The following is a 23,810-nucleotide window of genomic DNA, read 5'->3' as shown; positions in this document are numbered from 1 at the left end:
GCCCATTATTTAGTTAGGCCTCACAACACGTCCAACAGAGTGTAAGTAAATGTTGTTACCTCATTATACAGAGGAAGAGACTGAGGCTCAGAGAGGTGAAGTGGCTATGAGTTAGTGTCACAACCCTGGTCTCCTGACACTCAGTCTTATGTCAAATCCACTAGGCGACACAGCGCTCTTCAGGTTAAACGTTTAAATCTGAGGGTCAGAGTTTCAGCCAGTGTAAATCAGCATAAGTATATTGACTTCAATAGAGCTTTGCTGATTTATGTCCGCTGAGGATGCGGCCCTCTGAGTCTGTTTCTGCAACATAGCTGAAAAATAGGACAGAATTTGCTCTCAGACCATCTTTCCCTGTGTAACTCCATTGGTTTAAGTGGGAGCAGAATCAGGCCCAGTGTTTAGTAGAAATTAAGACTAGACAGTAGTAGAAGTAGGATTAGAACACAGGCCTCCCTGGCCTCCGGCCTTGTGCTCAATTCACTAGACCATGCTGCCTTGGTGAATGAACATCAGTAATAGATCCATGACTGTGTAGATCCCACTGACCAAAACCTCCCTATATAAGGGGAACTCTAAGGGCAGCAGCTGCGTTAGTGCTCCAGCATGATAAAGGAGGAGTAAATTCCGCAGACTCCATAAAGAGCTCTGCACAAAGCCTGGTTGTCAGGCTTTGCACGAAAGCCTGGAATTTGGCCTGGTGTGTAGAAAAGCTCACAAAAGCACCAGGAAGAATACATTGGAATGTACAGTGAGTTTAAGAGCTTTTGGAATTAGATCAGCTGTTGCTTTTGAACCTGCTCTGTGATATGATGAAATCTCCTAGGGAATTGCTTAGGAAGCTTTGCTTTCATATGTTTAATCTTCTGGAAAATCCTGATGATTACAAACAACAAAGTCATCCATTTGTCTTCATAATACCATGCTACAGAATAGCGTAACCAAGTTACTACAATTACATATGTCCTGGCAATACTTCAGTTGTATTTTTAAGTGCTTTTTTTAATGTAGGATCATTGATTCCAAACAAATTCTGTGCAGGGAGAAGTAATTGTGTGGTGCTTTGTTACAAGAGAAACCCTTGTCTTCACTGAAATGCTTCCCAAATATTTTCTTTCTGGGACCTAGTTGTAAATATATTTTACTGGACAAGTCAGAGGTTAATTTTTAAAAATATTTTAGTAGTAATTTCTTTCATAAGCAGCAGAACCCATTCTTTTCATTTAGCAAAGGGGTGGGAGGGGGCTCTGATTTCATAGTGCATCATATTTTTAAAGTTTTTAGTTTGAACTAAATGCTTAGCGTGAATATGAAATAACAGGCCTGAGGGGGCTTTCATAATGCCATGGGTTGAGAACAACGCACAAAACTATCCATAGATTATAAAGCCAGAAGAGACCATGATGACCATCCAGTCTGAACTTCTGGTATAACTCAGGCCAGAGAACCTCACTCAGTCATTTCTGCACCAAGCCCATAACTTCTCTTTGAGCTAGAGCATCTCCTGTAGAAAGACATCCAGTCTTGTTACAAAGACTTGAGGTGATGGAGAATCCACCACATTCTTAGGCAAGTTGTTCCAGTGGTTAATTGCTCTCACTGTTAAAAATGTACACCTTTTTTTCTAGTCTGAATTCGTCTCGCTTCAGCTTCCAGCCACTGGATCCATTTTCACACAATTTCAGCCCCATGTGCCAAGTCAGCACAAAGGCTAGGCACTGCTTATGCCCTCAAACAGGGGTAAGTGGGCTCTGAGTACTGAATAGGACTTGTGCTGACCCTCTTCATGGTTGAATTTCACTCTGAATGAATATAACTTTTGTGGAAACCCCTGGCCTCATTGGGTTGGAGTCTCCTCTGATAACAATCTGACGCTGGTGTAATTCCATCAACATCAAAGGAGTTACTTCTCATTTACACCAGTTGTGAGAGAGGTACTTGCTTCTGCAATGATGGGATGATAGACAAGCAGACCCTTTCCATCCAAATGTTCTTCCTTGTCAGGAAAACAGAACAGACAAAGTAACAGAGATTCTTTTAGAGACTGGTGCCATGATTATTGTACACTGGAAGCCTGGGTGCAATTTTGCTCTTATCCCTCCACAAATCTATGTGTGTTGCTTTTTTTAAATATCAGTTGCATTTTCCATAATTTAGTGGACAGCAAAGAAACAGTTAGACATCCTGCCTAAAGAAAGAAAAACTGCCCCTGTTATAAATTTACATTGGTGGTTAATTGCTTAGCACAATCCAAGTTTAAATGTTTCAGATCTCAATCTAATCACTAGCAATTCCCTAATTTCTGCCAGTAAATGTTTGTGCTAAGGCTTTTGTTAAGTGAGCTCATAGCGTGGTTGTCTTATCATTTATTAATGTTGACTTGCTCTGCTGCTACTGATATTTTACTAGTAGGGGCACTCCATGTTATTTATTAGTTAATTAAATAACAGACTATTAAAATTCCATTTCCTCTGGATTCAAATTATCCTCTAATCCCAGCTCCACATTGCTGGCTTCTACTTACAGAAGACTGTAAAACAAAAGCGAACAACAATGTGGGAAAGTTTACAGTCTTTTATGTAGCTTTACATTATTTCTTTTGCTGTTGGCATCTAAGAAGCTGTGGACTGAATCCAAACCACTGAATAGCCCAATAGCATGTATGCTCACTTTAAATGTTCCCTATTATTTCAGTGCTATAATCTCTGGGCATTTTATGTGGAGTTATGTTGCTTTGTCTGTAGCAATTCAGCTCCCGCATGCACAGGAGAGAATCTAATTTACATAATTAGGATGGAAATGGTATTGCTAAACTGGTTTTAGTCAAGGAGGAGAGGAAGCATGATCCATGAGCTTTAACACAGTGTTTGGTTTCCATTATGGAGGTACACTGACATACACTCGCTTGGCAGTAATAATGATCCATGAGAATGTTTTCCAAGTACTGTCTTTCTCCGGGGGACGGGGAGCGGGCAGAACCAGTATTTGAAGGATGTAAACACTGAAGAGGGAGTCAGGGGTGTTACTTAGAGTAATGGGGTAAAATTAAGGAAAAGTAAATTGAAGATGAACGTCGGAGAAAGGATCTAGAGCGGGCATGAGAGAAGGAATAGCCCTAGTTAAGGCACTGGCATGGGAGACAGGCTTCAATGCCTGGCTTTCCTTGAGCCACTCATTTAATCTCTCTCTGCCTCAGTTTCTCATTCTCTGTAAAAGAGGGATAATAATCCTTCCTTTGTCTTGACTCTGTAGATTGTAAACTCTTTGGGGCTAGAACCAACTCTTAATTGCAGTGCCGAGCAAGTTTGGGCCACTAGTTGCTACTGCAATACAAAGAATAAGAAAACATTACATTATGGGAGACCTAGTTGTGAAATTATTGCTCAGATTATTCTTCACCTATCTTCCCTCCACCTGTTGCCTCTTGCCTCTAAGACTGTAGGCTGAGATGTTTAAAAGCCCTTAATGTCGGCCTAACTCTGCTGTCACTGATTTCAATGGGAGCCGTGATACACTAATGCTGAGTTGAGCCGGTTGGGAATTTTTCAACGATGCATTTTTTTCTGGTCAGAAAATGCCAAATTTGTCAAAACTGAAACTTTTTGCAGAAACGTATAGGTGTTGATGAAATGTTTGTCAGGAAGTTTTCTCAGGCCCATGTTGGAATTTCTGGTCAAAATGGGAGAGTGAGAAGAGGGGTTGGGGGAAGGAAGGAAAGAGAGCAAGGGATGAACAAGCCTACCATTGAATAGCCATTAACTCAGTGGTTAGGGACTTAGCTGGGATGTGGGAGTTCCGGGTTCAAATTCCTGCTCAAAATCAGGCAGAAGAAAGAGCAAAAACAAATGCAAAAGCCTCAATTTTTTTCACACAGCGGAATTCTTGTTTTCCAGCCAGCCCTAAAACTGGCTATTTTTGAAAACCCCATCCATAAATTCTTTGGAGACGAGATTGTTTTACAGTGTGGGACAGATTTTGCTACCTGTACTCATGGTGAGTAGCAGCTTACTACCCATGTAGTCCCATTCAAATCAATGAGAACACTTGTGTAGAAAACAGCTACTCAGCATAAGTAAAGGGGGCAGTATCTGGCCCTGTGTCTTTGCAGAGCCTGGCCCAATGGAGGTATGACCTGACTGAGGTCTCTATGCACTAATAAAATACAATTAGTAAATAATAAATAATGATAAAAGGAATAATCTTCCAAGGGAAGAACTTAGCTTGAGACATCTAAAACTAGACCAGACAAAGCACTAGAGACAATACAATTGAGAAGAGTTTTGCACTGGAAAGAGTATGGATTTCATGACCTAATAAGTTTTTCCCATCTCTGAACTGTATCATTGCATAATAAATTCACCTCACTTGTTCTCTTTGTGTTTGCTGTTCGGCAGAGCAATAATTATGCTAACAATGTATCTTCTTTCTGTGGTCTTCAATGTGCAAATTACGGTGCAAATTTCTTCATCATTTTAAAATATGTTGAGTACTTCCACAGATGGGATATTGACAAGAACAAATTTAAATGTTCAGACTTAGAACTTGTTAAGGAGCCACAGTCAGACACCTTCTATTGAGCATTAGAGGCACGAGGAAAATATGTTACTCTGAGAATATCCAAGGAGACTGATTAGCAACATGCAACAAACAGTTTTCGGCAAAGAGCTGGCAGAATAATAAGCTTTTCTGAAATAGAAAGGTTAACCTACAGATGTATTGGAGGTTCAGTCCAGATGCTTATCCAGACTTCATCTAATCAATCAGAACATCTTGGCCCTTTAAAACTGAACTGGAATTTCACACAATTACCCTTCTTTCTTTCCAGATCAGCCAGAAATACCATGAGACTTGTCTCTCTGGGACCGATTCTCCTCTCTTTGAAGCCAGTGTTAAATAGAAGTGACTCCGTTGAAGTCAATGGAGTTTCATCAGTGTAAAACCGGTTTTGAAAGCCTGCTCCTCTTGAGAGCTGCATGTAAAAAGCTATATACCAAAAGCGATTTGCAAAGCACAACAGTGACTTTTACTGGTTGTACAAAACCTGTGCACAATGCTGCAAGTTCTTGAGTGCTATTTACTGGCACATCCTCTAAAAACTATTTACATATATTTTTTGTAGAGCACTCTCATAACAGTTCCCCCCAACTCCCATTCGGAGTCTTTTTATTGGCTTCAAAGGAAATCGGATCAGGCCCTCATTACACTATTTTAGCAGAGACTCAAGAAAGCTAAAAGCGATGTAACCAATAAAACATTAAGCAAATTTTTTAGAACCTCTGAAAAGGGTGATTTCTTCTGTTATCAGATCTGATCCACCCATCACGCTTTTACAGTCAGACACACAGTAAGGTAGATTTACACCTCAGCTTGCCACGAACTAAGTATTCATGTAGACACTTACGCTGTCTTATTTAATCTTTTATTGATGTCACCAAAATGTTAATGTCTGACATTGCTTTTGTAAGTCTCATCCCTCCTTTCTAAGTGTTTAAAACCAAAACAAGGAGGTCAATTGTTCCATTACTAGGAGCTTGAGAGTATAGATGGGCTCAAGTCACAAAATTTGGAACATGATTTCAAGCATCATAAAATTCAAGGGCATTCAGATCTGGAGCTTTGTTTCCATCCATTATAATTATAGGGACCATTTGCAAAATTCAGAACCAGATTTTGAATGGCCTAAAGCTCAAGATCCAAGACATTGATTCAGGCCTGTCCTTGCTTGGGAGCAAACTAACAAGATTTTTTTCCAGATTTCATTGGCATTAGGAGATCATTTTAATCTTCCTGATCACCGACAGCATGAACACATAAGGAAAAGGGGTGCATTCCTGAAATGCTTGTCTGTGGATAGGCATAAACATACTGAAAGTAATGAGATGGGAAGACACAAATTTTCTTTATATTTTACTGTAACCTTGAAGTTCACACTCTGATTTTTTTGTTGGTTTTTATTTTCCATTTTAGAAAGTTCTAAACTACAGAATGCTGGTCGCAAGCAATCAGTCTCCAGGAGCCTGAAGCATCTTTTCCATTCTTCAAACAAGTTTGTGAAGACTCTGAAACGGTTTGTCGTATATTTCATTTTCCCAAAATGCCAGTTTAGCTACAAATGGGAGCTTAGACACCCAAAAGACCGCAACTCAGACATAGCTATGGACACGTTCTCCTGTGGCTTAAATTGCCGTAAATCAGACATAACCGTGGTGAAGTCCATGAAGGTATAAAAAACAGGGGTGGCTGAGTGGAAATTGAGGCTCATTGAGCTTGAGCCAGCACCCACTGAAGTCAATGGGAATCTTGCCATTGTCTTGCTGGCGGCGGACTTATAACATCATGGAACTTTGCACGCAAAACCACAATGCTGTGATTTAAATGTTTTTGACATGCTGGTTCTGTTGCTGCTCAGTAATGGAATTTTGTTTGTTTATGACATAAAATGTAGGGTGTTGACAGCCTGCTTACGTATATTTATAATACCCCTTCACCAGCAAGCAACCCACCTGAGAGGTCCCTAATATTTTTAGCTAGTTCTGCGACCTTGGTGACCCAGGCAGCACTGAGCCTTGATGGTTTGGTTTCAGTAAATGAAAGTTGCCCACGCTGGATTACTACTTCTTTCATCACCAAGAGCGTTCCATTTGCTTTTTCTTCTTTGTGTTTTGATAAGAGTTTTGATTCTTCCAAAAGTGCTCTCTGGGGTCTTTAAATTCCCTAAAGCGACTGGTTTATGTCACTAATTACAAGAGTAAATATTGAAAGGAATGATTTCTATGACCAGTTTTGCAGATATGCTGGCCAAATTATACCCTGGAACATTTATGTAAATCCATAATAGCCCTGTTGATTTGAGTGGATTTACTCCAGATTTACACTGGTGTAGAAATGAGCAGAACTTGACCCATTATTTGTACAAAATACTAACATTTCATGATTTCAGAAAACATAATGACACCAATCATCCACTATTTACTCAGGCAAAAATCCCGCTGAAATGGATGTCAGCGGGTTGTTTTACTTGAGCAAGCCGTGCAGATCAGAGTCCTAGATAACGACATTGTGGTAGTTTCCTTTGTTTGGAGCAATACATTTCCTGTGACCATTTTGCAGGAATCACTGGCTGAAGTTCTATGGCCTGTGTTAGGCAAGAGGTCAGACTAGATTATCAAAAGTGTCCCTTCTGACCTTAGAATCTATGGATCTATGTGTCTTTGCCTATCCAGGACACTTGGTGCTGATTGAGACTGCTATTGAGACTCTGATTGCTCGCTTTCTTGTTTGTCTTTCTTCCTTTCAGTGGACTCTACATAGCTGTCATATTTTATTACAAAGACAACCTGTTAGTAACCAATGAAGATCAAATCCCAATTGTGGAAATTGATGACTCTCACACCAGTTCCATTATGCAAGATTTTCTGTGGTTCACAAAGGTAACAGGCACCTAATTTCATATAGTGACTCTCAATGAGTGGTCTGTACCAGAAATTGCTCCAGCCTTAGTATATTTCCGGAACAAAACATGACAGGAGTGAAGAAGCTAAGTGATGAAGCACAGTCAGGGCCGGCTCTAGGTTTTTTGTCGCCCCACGAAAAAAATTTTCCACCCCAAACTCAGGTGGGGCTGGGGCTCGCAGGTGGCGCTGGAAGCGGAGGAAGTGATGTCACCTTCTCCCAGCGCCTGCAGGGGCTTTGCCCCCTCCCCCGCCCAGCCGTGCAGAGAAGCCCCGATATAAGGGGTGGCACAAGGCAGCGCAGCAGCCAGGGCGCAGATGAGGGGGCGCAGCCCCGGCTCCCCGGCAGGACTCGCCCTCTCCTCCCCAGGTAGCGGCGGGGCCCTGGCAGCTCAGCATCCCGGGGCTGGGGCTTCCCCTTCCCGCTGCGGCCGGGGGCGCGGCGCCCTCGCCCCGTCTAAGGGGCGCAGCTCCGAGAGCGCAACTGCCCCGAAAAGAAAGGCTGGCCAGAATGCCGCCCCTGGAAATGTGCCGCCCTAAGCACATGCTTGCTTTGCTGGTGCTTAGAGTCGGTCCTGAGCACGGTACTTTTTGCTTGGGTTAATTATTTTTCCTTCTAACATTTTTTAAGGGATAAAGCCTGCCTAACCCATTGATGGGCATGGAAGGCACTGGCCAAAGCAGAATTCATTCACTGAGATGTCTAATCCCACATGACCCGATTTCCAGTTACTGTTATTTAAGGGCTTCTGGGGAAAGAAGGAAGGAGTTAAAGAACATTAACCACTGACCAGAAGTTTCAAGGGCTGGTGTTTTGATTGTCCAGGATTAAAGACATCTTCACATTATTTTTGAACCCAAGTGGATACTGAATCAATCTTACATGAAAATCCACAGATGAACCGGGATAGGTGCATGCTGTTTATGAAATGCTCGCTCTCTCTGTAGCTAGATATGGGATCTTTTTCTAAGGCGCGCTCTCTCTTTCTCTCCAGTCAGTAACTCTCCGCTTTAGTACCACCCACAGAAACTCAAAATGAACAATAGCTACTGATTTTTCCAAAGCCAAATATGCTTTTATTTTTGCTGCCGGCTTTTCAAGCCCTGAGAACAAAGGGGATTGAACTGTGACATATATTTTGCAGCTGTCTTGTATGTGGGATGATATCAGATGGCTGAGGCAGAATATGTCCATATCCATGTCCTCATCAACAGCACTTCAAGCCAGGCAAAAGATGGTCTCAGCAACTGCACAGTTACAGGTTAGTTACCCTGCATGTTTTCAGTCGTTAATTTCATTCATGGTCTCTGAGGCAAGGTGCTACCAGCTGTTCTCTGCCTTAGCACTCCCCACGGGCTCGTCCTTGGGAGTAGTGTTAGCATCTGCTGTGAAGTGAGCTGCTGCACCTATATCTCCTGCTGGAAAAGAGTGGTCAGGTAAAAAGTAAACCCTAGGAAACGAGGGGGAAGGAGAAACGATGACAGAAGAAGAAACAAACATAATGCAGCAAATAAATATCCCAAATACGTCCAAGATTTTGCAGGTCGGGGACACACAGAAAGAGAGCAGCAATCATAACCCTGAGATATATTACTCAAAGGCCAAGATGCCGCATATGGAAAAGACCTTTATATTACCATTATTTGTATTACTGTAGCACTTATAGGCCTCGAGCAAGATTAGAGCCCCTTTGTGGAAGGTGCTGGGCACACACACAGGAAGAGACAGCCCCTGCCCCAGAGAACTTGTAGTCAAAAATGACATGGCAGACAAAAGTTTGGGAGCATTATTATACCCATTTACAGACACATTAAGGCTTGGATCCCCAAATCCCATCACATGTCAATGGAAGCCCACGGTTACATATGAAGTCTGTGGTGGGAACTGAATTTAGCTCTCCAGAGTCACAGGTCAGTTGTGTAACCACAAGACCATCCTTCCTGGCTATAGGCTTACAGAATTGAATAGAGATTGTCAAAGAAAAATTGATCAGACACATCAATAACACTTCCTTTTCCCCACCTTTGGTGTGATTTGTGTATATAGACTGTAAACTCTCTGGGGAGGGTGGAGTGTCATGCGTACATAGGGTGCCTAACACAATGGGACCCCTTTCTCAGTTGGGGTCTTTAGATGCAAATAATTATTGATAATGATAATAATCCTAGATCTCAGGAAACTGCATGGTGAAATAAATGACTTACCTGGGGCCTTTATACACCAGAGCTGTCAATCTATCTGAGTATTTCTGTGCCCCCCCATCCCAATCACCAGGGCACTAGAATTATCAGGGTTGGAAGGGACCTCAGGAGGTCATCTAGTCCAACCCCCTGCTCAAAGCAGGACCAATCCCCAACTAAATCAAACATTAATGTATTTAGTTCATTTTACAGATAGGGAAACTGAGGCACAGAGGGGTTTTGGTTTTGGTTTTTTTGGGTTTATTTTAAATAACTTGCTCAAAGTTACCCAGAAAATCTAGAGCAGAGCCATGGAGGGAACCCAGCTTGCCTGAGTCCCAGCTGGTGTCTCACCACAAGACCACTCTTATTCCTATTCCAGATCACGTCAAAAATGGAGTTTTATGGTATCCATGATATTCTGGCACCTAGTGACAAACTAGCGATGTGGGCATATTAGGAATATCTTTATATTAGTTTTTTATTTGTCTACAATGAAAGCTGTGCCCGAGACCAGCCTTCCCAGGCAGCCACCTGTCTTGGGAGGTAGACCCAAAATATCTGCAAATGTCTGGAGTACACGTCTGCTCCCTCTTCGGCTATGTCTGCACCAATCGAGGAGGGGATGTGAGCCCCAGCTCAAGTTGAAAACTTGCAGGAGCTCTCATCAAGCTACTGTGCTAAAAATAGCCGTGGCGATGTGAGTGGCGGGATGGGCTAGCCACACCGAATATGTACCTGTTCGTGACCCTAGGTGTGTACTCAGGAAAGCCAGCGTGTTCTGCAGCTCATGCCCCCACAGCTACTATGTTAGCTTGATGAGAGCTAGCACGAGTATGTCTCCTTGAGCTGGGACCGCCCTGCATCCCCCCAGCTTGAAGTGTAGACATACCCCTTATTAGAGAACCACCTATTTTAAGCAACAGATGCTTGTCAGAGCTTTGAGTGGTCACTTGACAGATTTCACCATATTTGTTGAATGCCTCCATATAGAGCGGCAAGCTTGGTTTCTGTGGCACACATTCCTATGCTGAGCTGCGTTTAATTTTGCCTGCGCAGATTGTCTTTAACAGACCATTGTTGTTAATACTCTTTGTAAATGTACAGAGACTGTATTTTGAGATACCCAAGATACTGGGCACATTGCATTCGATTTGCTAGCCGCAGTTATAAGAGAAGAGCTGGAAGCACAGAAAGATGGTGTGTTTGTCCCTGTGGTATACTGCTCTGGTGGTTTTTTTGGCAAATTTATCATCCTAAACATTTGTTCTATCAGTTTGGTCCCCTGATGAACATAGGACTGTCACCAATCTGCCAACCTTTAGCAGTATGTGGTCTAATGGAATCTACCCATGAAGGGTCTCAATAAAGTTTATACAGTTGAATAAACTTTATTGAGGCTGTTTAACAGACTGACTCCATAGGAACTTAGGACAGAGTGGGAGAGATCAGTGACAACACAGCTGGTAAGGGACTGGATCAGTGGACTCAAAGAGACTGGGGATTGTAATTTTGCCTGCTGCTACCATTAGACAACTAGAGCAAACAAAACATAAGTGATAGAATGCCACGCCGGGGGGGGCTCAAAAATGTTTTTTGCTTGTGTACTAGCAATATGTTCTTGAGTCATCATAGGCTCTTCCATTCTGTCTGCTGGAATTCAGTTCAGAATCTAGTGCTGTCAATAATCCCATTACAACAGGTTTAATTAAAAATGGCAAATATATGACCAGCTTCTGGCTAGTGTACTGTCTCCCATCCCCTTACTAGACACATATGCCAGTACGTACTGCAAAATCTACCCCGTGCCATGCTGGTAGGGTTAGGAGGCTAATCTTTACAGGCAGCAAAAAGGAAGAGCATGTGGCAACATAGCCTTCTCCAGTATGCCCTAGAGAGGGCTACATAAAACTAAAATAGCTACTTAAAGCCACTTATAAATGACAGCCACTGTACTGACTACCTTGAGTGCTTAGTTTATAAACAATTTAATAATACAGATTATAAGTAAATAGTGCCTGCTAAGTGCAGATAAATCAACTCAGGGTAATCTATCAGTGCAGAATGTCATTAAGTTAAAGTACAGCTACATACTTTCCTATATGTACAATGTGCTACATTGTCAATTGAGTTTTTCCTTTTAAACAATCCCCACCCCTTACCAGCTTACTGTAGATCTCTTGAAAACTCCGAAAGTCATGAGCATATTTTAAATGTTAGGCATTTTTCTTTAAGACATCTGGGAATCTCTTCAGTGGCTGGTCACTGAAGTCAATGTGCTCACATCGACAAGCTGATTCTTCCTATGTGGGGAAAGGGATTTTGACAGAGGTTAGTTTTGTTCTTTTTAATAAATTTATTTAATCTTCAGATATTTTGCCAGAAAAATTTTGGCCTGGCAGATTGTTAGGGTCTCTGCTGTTTTTGTCTAGCACATTTTTGGTTTTCAAAATAAAAGGGGCGGATCAATACCTCTCAGAAGTCCCTCTTGTCAAGAGACATCACTCATTTTAGTCCCAGATTTACCTGACCTGCATTCCGTACATATTTGGTGTCCCCTCACTTTTACTGCTGGAAATAAATTACATCAGAAAAAATAATGAACCTGAATTTATAGAAAGTGACTGACCGTAAAGGAGGGAGTTCAACAGCATTTTAAGTTTCCAGAATCAGTCATTTTGGGGTCCCTTGTACAGCATCTTTGACACCCATTGTATCCCACAATCAGACCTTGGTAGGTTGGAATGTGTATGCAGATCTTCAGTCAGTATAAATCAGCTTGATTCCATTGAAGTCAATGGGAGCAGAGGTAGGCCAACACTGAGTGCTTTTGAAAATCCCACCCTATATTCACAGACCTTGATGCAACTAGAAAAAAAAATTCTGCCCTAGGTTGTGTATGTGAATCACATTGCAATTTGGTCTTTTAAAAAGACCTTTTGTCATAATGATCAGATTGATATTTACCAGTAACCTCTGTCTACACCAGCTGAGGAATTGCCCCCAAATTCTACAATGCAATTCTCACACATGCAACCCAGGGCAGAATTTTTCTCTGATTGCGCTGAATGATGTTGGACATAGGGTTGAAATAGCAGAAGTGCTTTGCATTGGCCTAACCAGCTCCTCCTGAGGTCAGTGGCAAAACTCTCACTGAGTTCAGTGGGAACAGAGCTAGGCCTACGCCGGAAATGTCACCCTCCTGATGTGTAATGGCTAATATTGTCTTTTGTAATCTGCTTCCTTTCTAGAACTTGCTGGGAACTCACAACTTAGGCAGAGTTTATTACGAGCCGATCAAGGACAGACATGGCAATATCCTGATAGTTACGATAAGAGAAGTAGAGACTCTCTATTCATTTTTTAATGGCAAATGGATGCAAATATCCAAGCTACAAAGCCAGAGAAAATCCCTTTCAACTCCCGAGGAGCCAACGGCATTAGACATCTTGCTCATAACAATCCAGGTAGCACTTTTATTAATTTTTAAAAGCCTGTGACTGTGAGCATGCTTTATGGAAAAGTCTTACAGGTTTTAGACCCTGATCCAATGCCCATTACAATGCATGGAAAGGCTCCCATTGAGAGTAAAGTTTTCCATTGCCTTCGATGGACATTGGATTGAGCTCTTAATATGAATAAAACTAATAAGATTCTATAGAAATGACTTTAAAGACCTATAGTATATAAAGGAGACTGATATATTTTCTGTAGGTTTTTGGAACCATGCTATAGAATTGTATAGCAAGGGATGTAATTCTCTCTTATAGGATGGCTCTGAACAGCTATAGAGAAGCTACCATTTTCTATTATAGACTATATGATTTTTCCATCAGAGACTGATCACTAAAACCAGGTTTTATTTTTGAACCCAGACAAACTCAAGATTCTGGGAGTTGCTGAGGGCCCTCAACTCCCAATGAAATTAGCCCCCATTGAATTATCTACAGACCATATCCTCCCATCTGTTTTTACGTCAAATTCCCAGTGGACTTCAGTGGTGGAATGACGCCAAGATATTGGAGTGATCCTGCAAGGTGAAGAGCACCCCCGACTCCCATTTAACATCTGTGAGTTGCGGGTGCTCAGTACCTTGCAGAACTTTGTCTATTAAAGTCACATCCTTCTGTTGTCTCATGCACATAACTCATATTGAAGTCAAGAGAAGTTGTGTGTAAGTGACAGCAGGATATATCCTACGGAATGATTTATCAATATCTCTTCTCTCTAAACCTAAGGGATCACCTCCTCATTGGAAATACTTCCAGACAAGTTATTGTCTTAGCTCTGTCTTGGGTCACTTCAGCTAGATATTGACTACTGTGGCTAATTGTGATTTATGGTCATTTTCTTGGGTGGTGACTGTGTGCTTTTGTGCACCAGAAGCTGACGGGTAATCATACGTACACATTGCAAGGTTTGGGATAAATTAAAAGATTTCCAAATGACAATAAAATATACTTGATTTGGTGCTCGACGTACTATATAAAATATGTCTCACAGGTGCAAAAAAATCCCAATCTGGGCAAAAGTTTTATATCAGGAAACACAAAATACAGGTCCGATCAGGTTTCCACAGAGATCCTAGTGGAAAAATTTCCCCCTAATGGTTTGCACATTCCTGTGTAATGCCCTCCCTTTCTTGTATTACATGTTGAATCATCAGGCGGGTATTTTGTTCATGAAGTGCTCATGAAAATGAAGATCTAATTGCACTAGTTAGAGCCAAGCATAGCACTGGCAGATAATGTGATGGTTCCAAGGGTGAAGGCAGAGGGCCAGGTGGCTTAATCCTTACTCATTGCAGAGGGACACATTACTCAGGATGGCCGTCAACTTCATTTATTAAGGTAGTCTTTGGGGAATGCTATACATAGCCCGGTTAACGTCTGCTAGCTACAGCAAAGAGAACATCGGTGCCAGTCCTTTCCAGGCTCTTTTTGATGGTAAAGTTCATTGTGTTGAAAATGTAGTGATTCATTTGACAATACATTTTACTTTGGTACTATACTTGACAACCTGGTGCACACAGAAAACTCCTCATTGATGTTAGTAACTGTAGAAGGAGTTCACTGGCGACTTACACTGTGCATAAAAGAGCCCGGAGCACAGATCAGAGAGGAGAATTTTGCTTTAGGACTGCAACATGCTTCTTATTTTTGGATAGTTATTGTTTTACAGCTAACAGAAAAGGAGTACTTGTGGCACCTTAGAGACTAACCAATTTATTTGAGCATAAGCTTTCGTGAGCTACAGCTCACTTCATCGGATGACTCCTACAAGGTGCTAAGCACTCTGAGCACCTGATCCACCAAAACATTTAAGCACATGCTTAACTTTAAGCACGAGTAGCCTCAGTGCATCAAGCTTAACATTCCTAACTGCAAGAGGATTGTGGCTGTGCCTAGAGTTAAGCATGTGCTTACATGTTTTTCTGGGTTCAGGACACTCTTAAAGCAAAAGACCTGCTATAAAAACATTAGCAGATCTCTCTTCTTATCTGGGGGAAAACAGGCATTTATATGTAGGAATGTTTCTGTTCGAACAGGAAACACTTTCCTACCACAAAAGAAGCCAGCAGCGCCTGCCTCCTGGCTTGTATCTGGGTTACCTGAAACTCTGCAGCTCTGTAGATCAAATCAAAGTCCTTGTACTGCAAAAGCTGCCCAACATTCTGTGTCATGTTAAAATCCGAGACAACAGCAATGTTTCCAAGTAAGTGATTTTTTTTTAAATACTCATTAGTTTAAGACAGTTGATCAAACTTGGAAACTCAAGTGCCAAGTCTGTGAAAATATGTTCGGTTTATGTGGGCACCAAATATGAAATCTACCATATAAATAGAAAGAAAAGGAGTACTTGTGGCACCTTAGAGACTAACAAATTTATTTGAGCATAAGCTTTCGTGAGCTACAGCTCACTTCATCGGATGCATTCAGTGGAAAAACTCCTTTTCTTTTTGCGAATACAGACTAACACGGCTGCTACTCTGAAACCTACTATATAAATAGAAACAGAAGATGCAGATAACTAATAATTAATGCTGATAGTCACAACAGTACTGTCAATAATTGCATCACACTGAATAAAAAGGAGTAAAGTGAACTCAGAGGTTTGCAACCTACAAAACATTGAGCACTCTGGCCCTGAGATAACAAGAAATTTAGGCACTGAGGCATTGAAGTCAGGAGGACTGCACACCAACGTAAAGATAAGCATGTGCTTAAGTGCTTTGCTGATTCAGGACCAGAGCACTCACCACCTTGCAGAGCCCTTGGAATATAATATTTATTTAGTTTATGAATTCTACTGTATGCCCCTTATCACCATCTATCACGTTACTTGTTAACATTTAGAGCTAAATTCTACTCTCAGTCATAATCCCATTGAATCTATTGTTGGTTGAGCAGGTATAATTGTCAACTAAGTTTGGCACAAGCTGCGTATCATAGAGCTCCATATTGACCTCAAATGTGCACATGCTTACGTCCATCTATCTGGTATACAGAGGGCCTGATCCAAAGCCCATACTGGTTGAAAATCCCATCGGTTTCACTGGGATTTCGCTCAGGCCCAAAGACCCCAATCCTGGGGCTCTGCCTGGGTCCTCCTACATGAATCTGATGGTAGGATCAGGACCTAAAGGCCTGATCCAATGGGAGTCTTCTCATTGACCTTCAGTGGGGGAACGATCAGGGCCTAAGAGGGTGTTAAGTCAGTTTAAAATATACTCTGATCTGTGATACCTTGTTTGTAACTCCCTCCTGCCCCTAAACGATAAAATAGATGATGATTGAAAAAACACATTTGTTCAAATGCTGTCAGCTCTGGATGTGCTCTCTGTTGGGTCAACACATTCTTCCTGGCTCTGTCTCCACGGTCCTCACCCCTGGGGCAGTGCATCAGTGCATTTTCTTTCTTCCTCTGTTTGTTTTGTTTGTTTGTTAGCCCACATGGTTCCATCAACCAGCCAAGAACTTGGCAAGATTCAAATATGGGCTGGACATTAATATGGATAACAAGACCATCCAGCATTGTAATAGTTAATACTAACAACAGTTTTATATTACATTACATCCTTCCCTTGGTAAACAGGGCAGAAACTAGTATCCTCTATTCCCCTCTGTCATTTGCTATTGCTTCCATCTGCTCTGTGGTGTGGAGCTTGACTATTCTGCCTAATTCTAAGGGTTCTAATTAAAGCATCTCTTGGGCATCCTCGTTTCCTCACACCAGATGGTTTGCACTTGACAGCTTCATGTGGGAGATGGTGTTGGCATCCAGGGTACATGTACCAAATATATCCAGTGCTTCTTTCTGATTCTTGTGAAGATGAGCTGCTGGTTGGTGTTTTCTTGGATCTCTTAATAACAGTTTTGGAAGGGATGCAAAACCTCACATCTCAGGGTTTAAAACAATCTCTGCTATTAGGAATTAGGTTCAGACCTTCATATGGGGCCAGATTGCCCCACGCCTGCCTGTTGTGGGGTTTCTTGCACCTTCTCCTGAAGCATCCAATGCTGGACGCTGTCAGAGATAGGATACTGGACTAGATGGATTATGGGTTTGATCCAGTAGTGCCATTCCTGTGCTCATCTGCTCTAGAGCTGAATCCAGTTCATTGGCTGCATTCAGTATAGGAGATGTCTGCAGCTGATCAGACATTGAACCCGCCAGTAAAAGCAGCTGTAGACCAACATATGTTTTAAAAGACATGGAATGGAGTTCTTCTCCAAGAAAAAATCTTGCTGAAATATTTCAAAGGCAGTCGATTTTCAGGTGTTAGCAAGGAATGGGTCAGCTTGATGTACACGTGCTAGAAAAATTAAACAGAAAACTTTTTTAGGTTGGTTTTTTAACCACAAACAAGCAGGACTGCATCATTTTAGAACATTTGACTATTTTAGGATTAAACCCTCAACAGATCCCAAATGCACATACTGTAAATTCTTCCTTGTGCACTGAACTTTTGTTATATTTCTAATTTTAACTCGACTCAACATACAGAAATGAGTGGGAATGGCTCCAAATGCTTTCTGGCTTGGAATCGGTGGAAAGTGTGGATCATGCGTCAGACTGCCCTACTCAGTTGTTCTTCTATGAGCTCCAGATGGCAGTGAAAGCTCTCCTCAAACAGATCAATCTACCTCTGCGACAGGTACTGTGCTTTGTGGCATTTATCACCTTTATTTTTTTTTTTCAACTGATTCTTGGGAACATGAATGAAATCTAAAAACTGTATATAGTTCTACTAGTGATTACATGTTAGAGTTGCAAAAGCAAAGCAATCAGAAAGAGTTTAACTAGGGTTATTTTAAGTGTATTGGGAATATCATCTGGTAAAAATCACCTTTAGGATAGCATGCTTTCCTGGAGTATATGAATATATGGGACTAAAACACTCAATCAACAGAGGGCCAGTTTTTCAGTAGTCTTCCTCATTTGCATTTGCAGGCACATGCCTTTGTATTTGTGCAACTGTATGCATGAGCAGACAGGCACTTTTGCACACACATCAAGCAGTAAGGTGTCCCTTTATCCTACTTGCAAGGGCAAATATGTATTTGCCTATGGCCATGGAGAATTTGTAAATTCCTGTGGCTGCACCTGCAGCTATTGTAAGCACTTATAAGAAGGCCAGCTGAAAGTTTGGCCCAACGTGTACTATTGAGTTTAAATTCTTTTACATCCAATGGAAATTTGGTGCTTCTGAAAATGTATCTCCAGTCTTCCAGACTCACTGCCCTGGAGACTGAAATCCTCCACCCACTGAATAGGGATAATATAGGCAGGAGCAGTGCAAGCTTCCCTAAACAGTGGATGAAATCCTGGCTCCACTGAAGTGAATGGCAAAACTCCCATTGACTTCACTGGGGCCAGGATTTCACACAGTGTGTCAACTGAGATATCGCCCGTTGAGGTGAGAGCATAGGTGAGCCTCCATAGCCCATTCAGTCCTTGGCCTCTGCTGATGCTCCCATTAAAAATGCCCATTAGGGCCAGCTGTAGTAGTGGAGACCTGTCTAGTTGGAACTGAACTAAGTCCCAACACAAATGTATTTCACATCGGCCATTAAGCAAGCCTATAGTGTGTTTATAATTTATTTTTCACTCACACAACGCTGCATGAAGTAGGAACTTACTGTGGTTATACAACAAAAGACACTTATCCAATTGTAAGCCACTGGTAAGTGGTCGCTACCAGTCCCCCTCTGTGCCCAAGCCATGGGAGATATGGGTCTGTTACAGCCCCTGCAAGGGACTCTGGATCTTTAACGTAGGCTATAGCTGCTCATTCTTTTAGGTCCCCGATTCAGTCCCTGGTGAGTTGGCCAAAATAGCAGCAGATGCCCAGTCACTATGGACCAGATTGCCTACCCTTTACTTACACTTGTGCGCGGTTGCTCACACAAGTATTCGCCCTGACTTTAGTGAGGCTACTTGTATAGCAATATACAATGCATGGTGAGTGAGGGTATCAGAATCTGGCTGTATGGCAAACTGAAGAATAAAGCAAATCTGAACAGGTAAAGAAGTTGCTGGAGAAAGGATAGAAAAGATTAAGAGAGAAGCCAAGATGTGGCTGTGATGGAAGAAAAAAATTAAAAACCGTGAGCCTAATTCTTATGTGCAGGAAGGTCACTTTGCCTGCTCTGGCAATGTAAAAGAGGCCTTGCAGTGGAACTATATTATTGGTATAAAGAAAAGGAGTACTAGTGGCACCTTAGAGACTAACCAATTTATTTGAGCATAAGCTTTCGTGAGCTACAGCTCACTTCATCGGATGCATTCAGTGGAAAATACAGTGAGGAGATTTATATACACACAGAACATGAAAAAATGGGTGTTATCATACACACTTAAGTGATCACTCTCCTTACAGTGTGTGTATGATAACACCCATTTTTTCATGTTCTGTGTGTATATAAATCTCCTCACTGTATTTTCCACTGAATGCATCCGATGAAGTGAGCTGTAGCTCACGAAAGCTTATGCTCAAATAAATTGGTTAGTCTCTAAGGTGCCACTAGTACTCCTTTTCTTTTTGCGAATACAGACTAACATGGCTGTTACTCTGAAACCTGTCATTATTGGTATACTCGCTTTAAAGGCTGTTTACACTTCAGAGAGGTGTAAAGTGGCCTTAGTGTAAATGGAAATCTAGTCCAACTTTTCAATGAAACTTTTTTATTAATACTGAAGGGCTGGGTTTAGGCCCTACACAGACCCTGTGCCCATGCAAAATCCAAATAAGACCTAAGTACATCCAAAATTAAGACTTTCTTATAGACTTTAAGGTCAGAAGGGACCATCATGATCAACTAGTCTCACCTCCTGCACATTGCAAGCCACAGAACCTCACCTACCCACTCCTGTAATAGACCCTAACCTCTGGCTGAGTTACTGAAGGCCTCAAATCATAGTTTAAAGACTTCAAGTTACAGCAAATTCACCATTTACACTAGTTTAAACCTGCAAGTGACCCGTGCCTCATGCTGCAGATTTGCGGCCACTTCCTCCCATTTCAGAATCCTATACAGGGCTCCATGCTAGCGGGTCCCCAGGCAGACTTGGAGTGCTCATGCCAAATTATTCACTTTTTAAAAAACTAATGGAGTTCTACTGAAGTCAGTGGGGACTGGGCAGAGTGTAAGTCAGAATTCAGTTTGTTCCTTAGGCCCCAGTTCAACTACGCACTTCAGCACATGCTGAGCTCCATCTCCAATCAATGAAGCACTTAAACACATCCTTACAGCATGAGTTTAAATACTTGGCTGAATCAGGACCTTAATTGTGGATTAAGGAATTTAATTTTGGATTCAATAATGGTATATAAGTGTTGTTATTTATTATTTGTATTGGGGTAGCACCTAGGAGACCCAGTCATGGCCCAGGATTCCCTTGTAGTCTGCACCGTACAAATACAGAACACAAAGACAGTGTTTTCCACACCAGCTACACAACAGCCTTCATCCAACTACTATTTGTGCCGGTTTCCCTTCATGCAGCACTTGCTAAATCTTTTCAGTCCTGTGTTGGGGGAAGGGGGGTTCGCATATTTCTCTTAACCAGACCTAAATTGAATCTTAAAAGCTTTTAATTGAATCCATTTTCATGTTTTCACATAATTATACAATCATAATCTTGAAAAGCATAGGGCATGTGATCATTTTCTGCCTAATAAGAAACATAAATGTTGTTTTCAGGGGGGTTGTTTGTGTGGGGTTTTTTTTTTTAATGTGGAACATTACAGCTTTAAAGCCTGATTTTATGTAGCGACATTAACCCGAGTTTAAGTCCCCCTAATATTTATGTTTTATAAAAATTCCGAGCTTGATGTTGTGCACGTTTGCTTTAATGTTTTATACCATTTGGGGTGTTGTTTATATAAGTGCCATGTTGTAACTCTCTCCCACTTCTTTCCCCGCGCGTGTCCCTCTGCAGGCTAAGCACTTCCGTCTGTATACACAGGAGGTGTTGGAACTGGGTCACAATGTCTCCTTTCTTCTCCTGCTCCCCGCCTCAGACGATGTCTGCACTGCCCCAGGACAGAATAATCCTTACACCCCACATTCAGGATTTCTTAACCTCCCTCTTCAGATGTTTGAACTCGGTATAGTAGCTTGCTTCACCTAGAAATATTAACCTAGACTCCTTATAATAAAATCACAAAGTTGTATCTGTTTTCCCCCTTGTCCCAGTGGAGAGTCAATAAATCACATGATGGCTTTGGCAACAACACTACCTATAACTGTGTACAAGTTATAGAAGGAGCATAGCGGCTGGAGTATATACTGTAGCCATCATTATTGAAATGCAAAGCATAGAGCAAAAGCCCACAGTTATCAAGCATAAGCCCTAGTCTATTATGGAGGAGGAGGATGCGGGGGTGGGGGGTTATACTGCTCATAAGATGCCAAGCCTGATATTCTGAGAGCAGCCACAAAAATGTCTTTATTCTGAAGTGAGGTTGGCATCATCGTGGAGAAGAAGTAGGTCAATGGACAGATCTAGCAGTTTTATAGTGCAGAATTGTTGCAGCTTTTGCTGTAGAGGATCCTACTGAGGGCCTGAGACCCCGGCGCTTTAAGGATGTTCACAAATCAGGCCCATCTCTTTGCTTTTCATCCTGAAATACCAAAGGGCCCAGTGCTAGTATAGGGATGCAGCAAAATCCCCATGGTGAGGCGAGGAAGAATCCTGCATCACAGCCACTTCGACCTCCCTGTCCCACTGCAGTGCATGCTGGGGAGGCATTCCATAGAGCGGGATCTCCTGGCTGACTGATGGCGAAGGAAAAGATGCTGCTGACACCCCTTTCTCTCAGTTCCCTCCATGGAGCGGAGGGGAGCAGCCCAGAGGATCTCACAGTAGCTTTCAGAGAGGGGATAAGAGAGGCAGCTACTGAGCCTGACATATTTGCTGGAGGAGAGACACGGGGGAAAACCCAGCCCCACACTCCTGGCCTCTTTCTGTTTCCTCCTTCTCCCATTCCGCTCAGTCTCCTTGGAGGGGAAGGCAAGAGAGGGGCAGCAATGGGCAGTCCCTGAACCCCAGCAAAAGCTGTCACCCCAAGATAGGGAAGGGCAAGAAAGTGCATTTGTGGTGGGGGTAGAAGGGGTGCAGTAATTGTGTGTCTCTCAGGCTGCATTCACTGATCAAGGGGGGGCTACATCCGTTGTGTGTGCAGGGGGAGAGGGGAGCTCGTATTAATTGGGAAGGGGGGGGCTGCATTAGGAATTGCGTATGGGCAGGTGGGGAGGTAGCATGAACTGAGTGTGATAGGGAAGAAGGAACTGGATAGCAGGAGGCTATGGGAGGTTAGGAAAAGGGAATCCCTGCCCGGGTGTCTCCTGGGACACCAGATACAGGAAGAGCTATGCCTGAAGAATGGTCTGTTTTGGGGGTAACTGGACAGAGACCTCCCCTTCCTCCATAGTCCTTCCTCAACCTGGTATCCCATAAGAAACCCAGGCAGGGACTCTCTCTCCAAACCTCCCAGGAGCCAGGATAAGAACACTGGTTCCAAACGTTGGAACACCTGAATGTTGTTGCATGTTTGGACCAGAAACAGAGACCCACTTTTAAATATAAAATTGTTTTGAAGGATGTTTTCGCCCTGGACGAGTCAAGTAAACCAGATTTCACTCTGTAACAGGCCTCCTTCCCCTCACTGAACCTCTACCAGGCCACAAAGCTGATTTAGTGGTGAAAATTTATACATCAAAAAACATGAATGTTGCTTAGGGTGCAACACACAACAAAGCACACATGTTCTGCATTTTGGTCATTGTCCCATGTCTCAGTGGTTTGGGCCACACATTGGCAAGCTTGAAAGTAGAGATTTATGAACACGCTGTTAGCTGCAAGCTAGAATATAGTCATGAAACAAATAGCCCAGTTTCAATTTCTCTGTTTTCATTCAAATATATAGTGGATGTGAACAGGGTCGCGCTTTTGAGTCTAGTCATGTACAGACGAGGGTCTTGTAACCACGCAGCAGAAGGCAAGGAATGTGAGAATGCAGCCGATTGAAATATAAGGAAGCAGGATGTACTGAATTACACTTTATGCTACTTGTGATTCAGAAATAGAGAAATCAAGCATTCAAGTCACAGGTGTGTTATCCTCTGTCACTCAGTTGAATCCCCAATTAAATCTATTTTGGGTTCTTATCCCAGCACCTCACAATCTTTAATATATTTATCCTCACCAGGCAAGAAATTTTATCCCCATTTTGCAGATGGAAGCCAAGGCCAAGATAGGTTAATTAGCTTGCCTGGGGTCACACAGGAAGTCTCCCCAGTGCTAGGCTAGGGCTCTAACCCCTGGCCCATTCTTCCTCATGGATTCATTTCTGCCCTTGCTAAAGCTGAGTCAATTCAGATGCAGAGCGGCCAGCTCACCGCTGTTTTGACTAGGGTGGAGCTGTGTTCTTTCCCAGGAGGATGTACAGCTGTGTTATTTCCTAGGCAGTATTCTAAAATTCCATTGGAGACAGTGTGGTGGTAAAATAATAGATCAGACAGGTAAGGAGAGGGTAACTCAGGATCTACAGTCAGGCTCTGGGTACAGACCATGTTGCCCATGTGAGAGGGGAGAAATGAACTCGATTTGCTTAAGTGCATCACATTGGCTGAAACTCCCTCCTGGGCAGAGGGCCTGTGCACCACTGAA

The 23,810-nt window shown here is 42.4% G+C and overlaps 1 protein-coding gene across 1 annotated transcript in view; it reads left to right on the top strand.

Annotated features, from left to right (window-relative positions):
• Positions 1-23,810, top strand: part of ANKFN1 (ankyrin repeat and fibronectin type III domain containing 1) — a 191,205-nt gene that overhangs the window by 151,663 nt on the left and 15,732 nt on the right. Inside the window, exons 10-16 of the mRNA XM_074970973.1 lie at positions 5,968-6,067; positions 7,298-7,430; positions 8,597-8,713; positions 12,884-13,099; positions 15,181-15,347; positions 17,640-17,790; positions 21,078-21,246. Coding sequence (XP_074827074.1) covers positions 5,968-6,067; positions 7,298-7,430; positions 8,597-8,713; positions 12,884-13,099; positions 15,181-15,347; positions 17,640-17,790; positions 21,078-21,246 — 1,053 coding nt within the window. The remainder of the gene's footprint in view (positions 1-5,967; positions 6,068-7,297; positions 7,431-8,596; positions 8,714-12,883; positions 13,100-15,180; positions 15,348-17,639; positions 17,791-21,077; positions 21,247-23,810) is intronic.

The sequence above is a fragment of the Natator depressus genome, chromosome 14 (genome assembly GCF_965152275.1).
Source record: "Natator depressus isolate rNatDep1 chromosome 14, rNatDep2.hap1, whole genome shotgun sequence".
NCBI classification, from domain to species: domain Eukaryota; kingdom Metazoa; phylum Chordata; order Testudines; family Cheloniidae; genus Natator; species Natator depressus.
The sequence above is the reverse complement of the archived record's forward strand: the minus strand, read 5'-3'. Positions and strand labels throughout refer to the sequence as shown.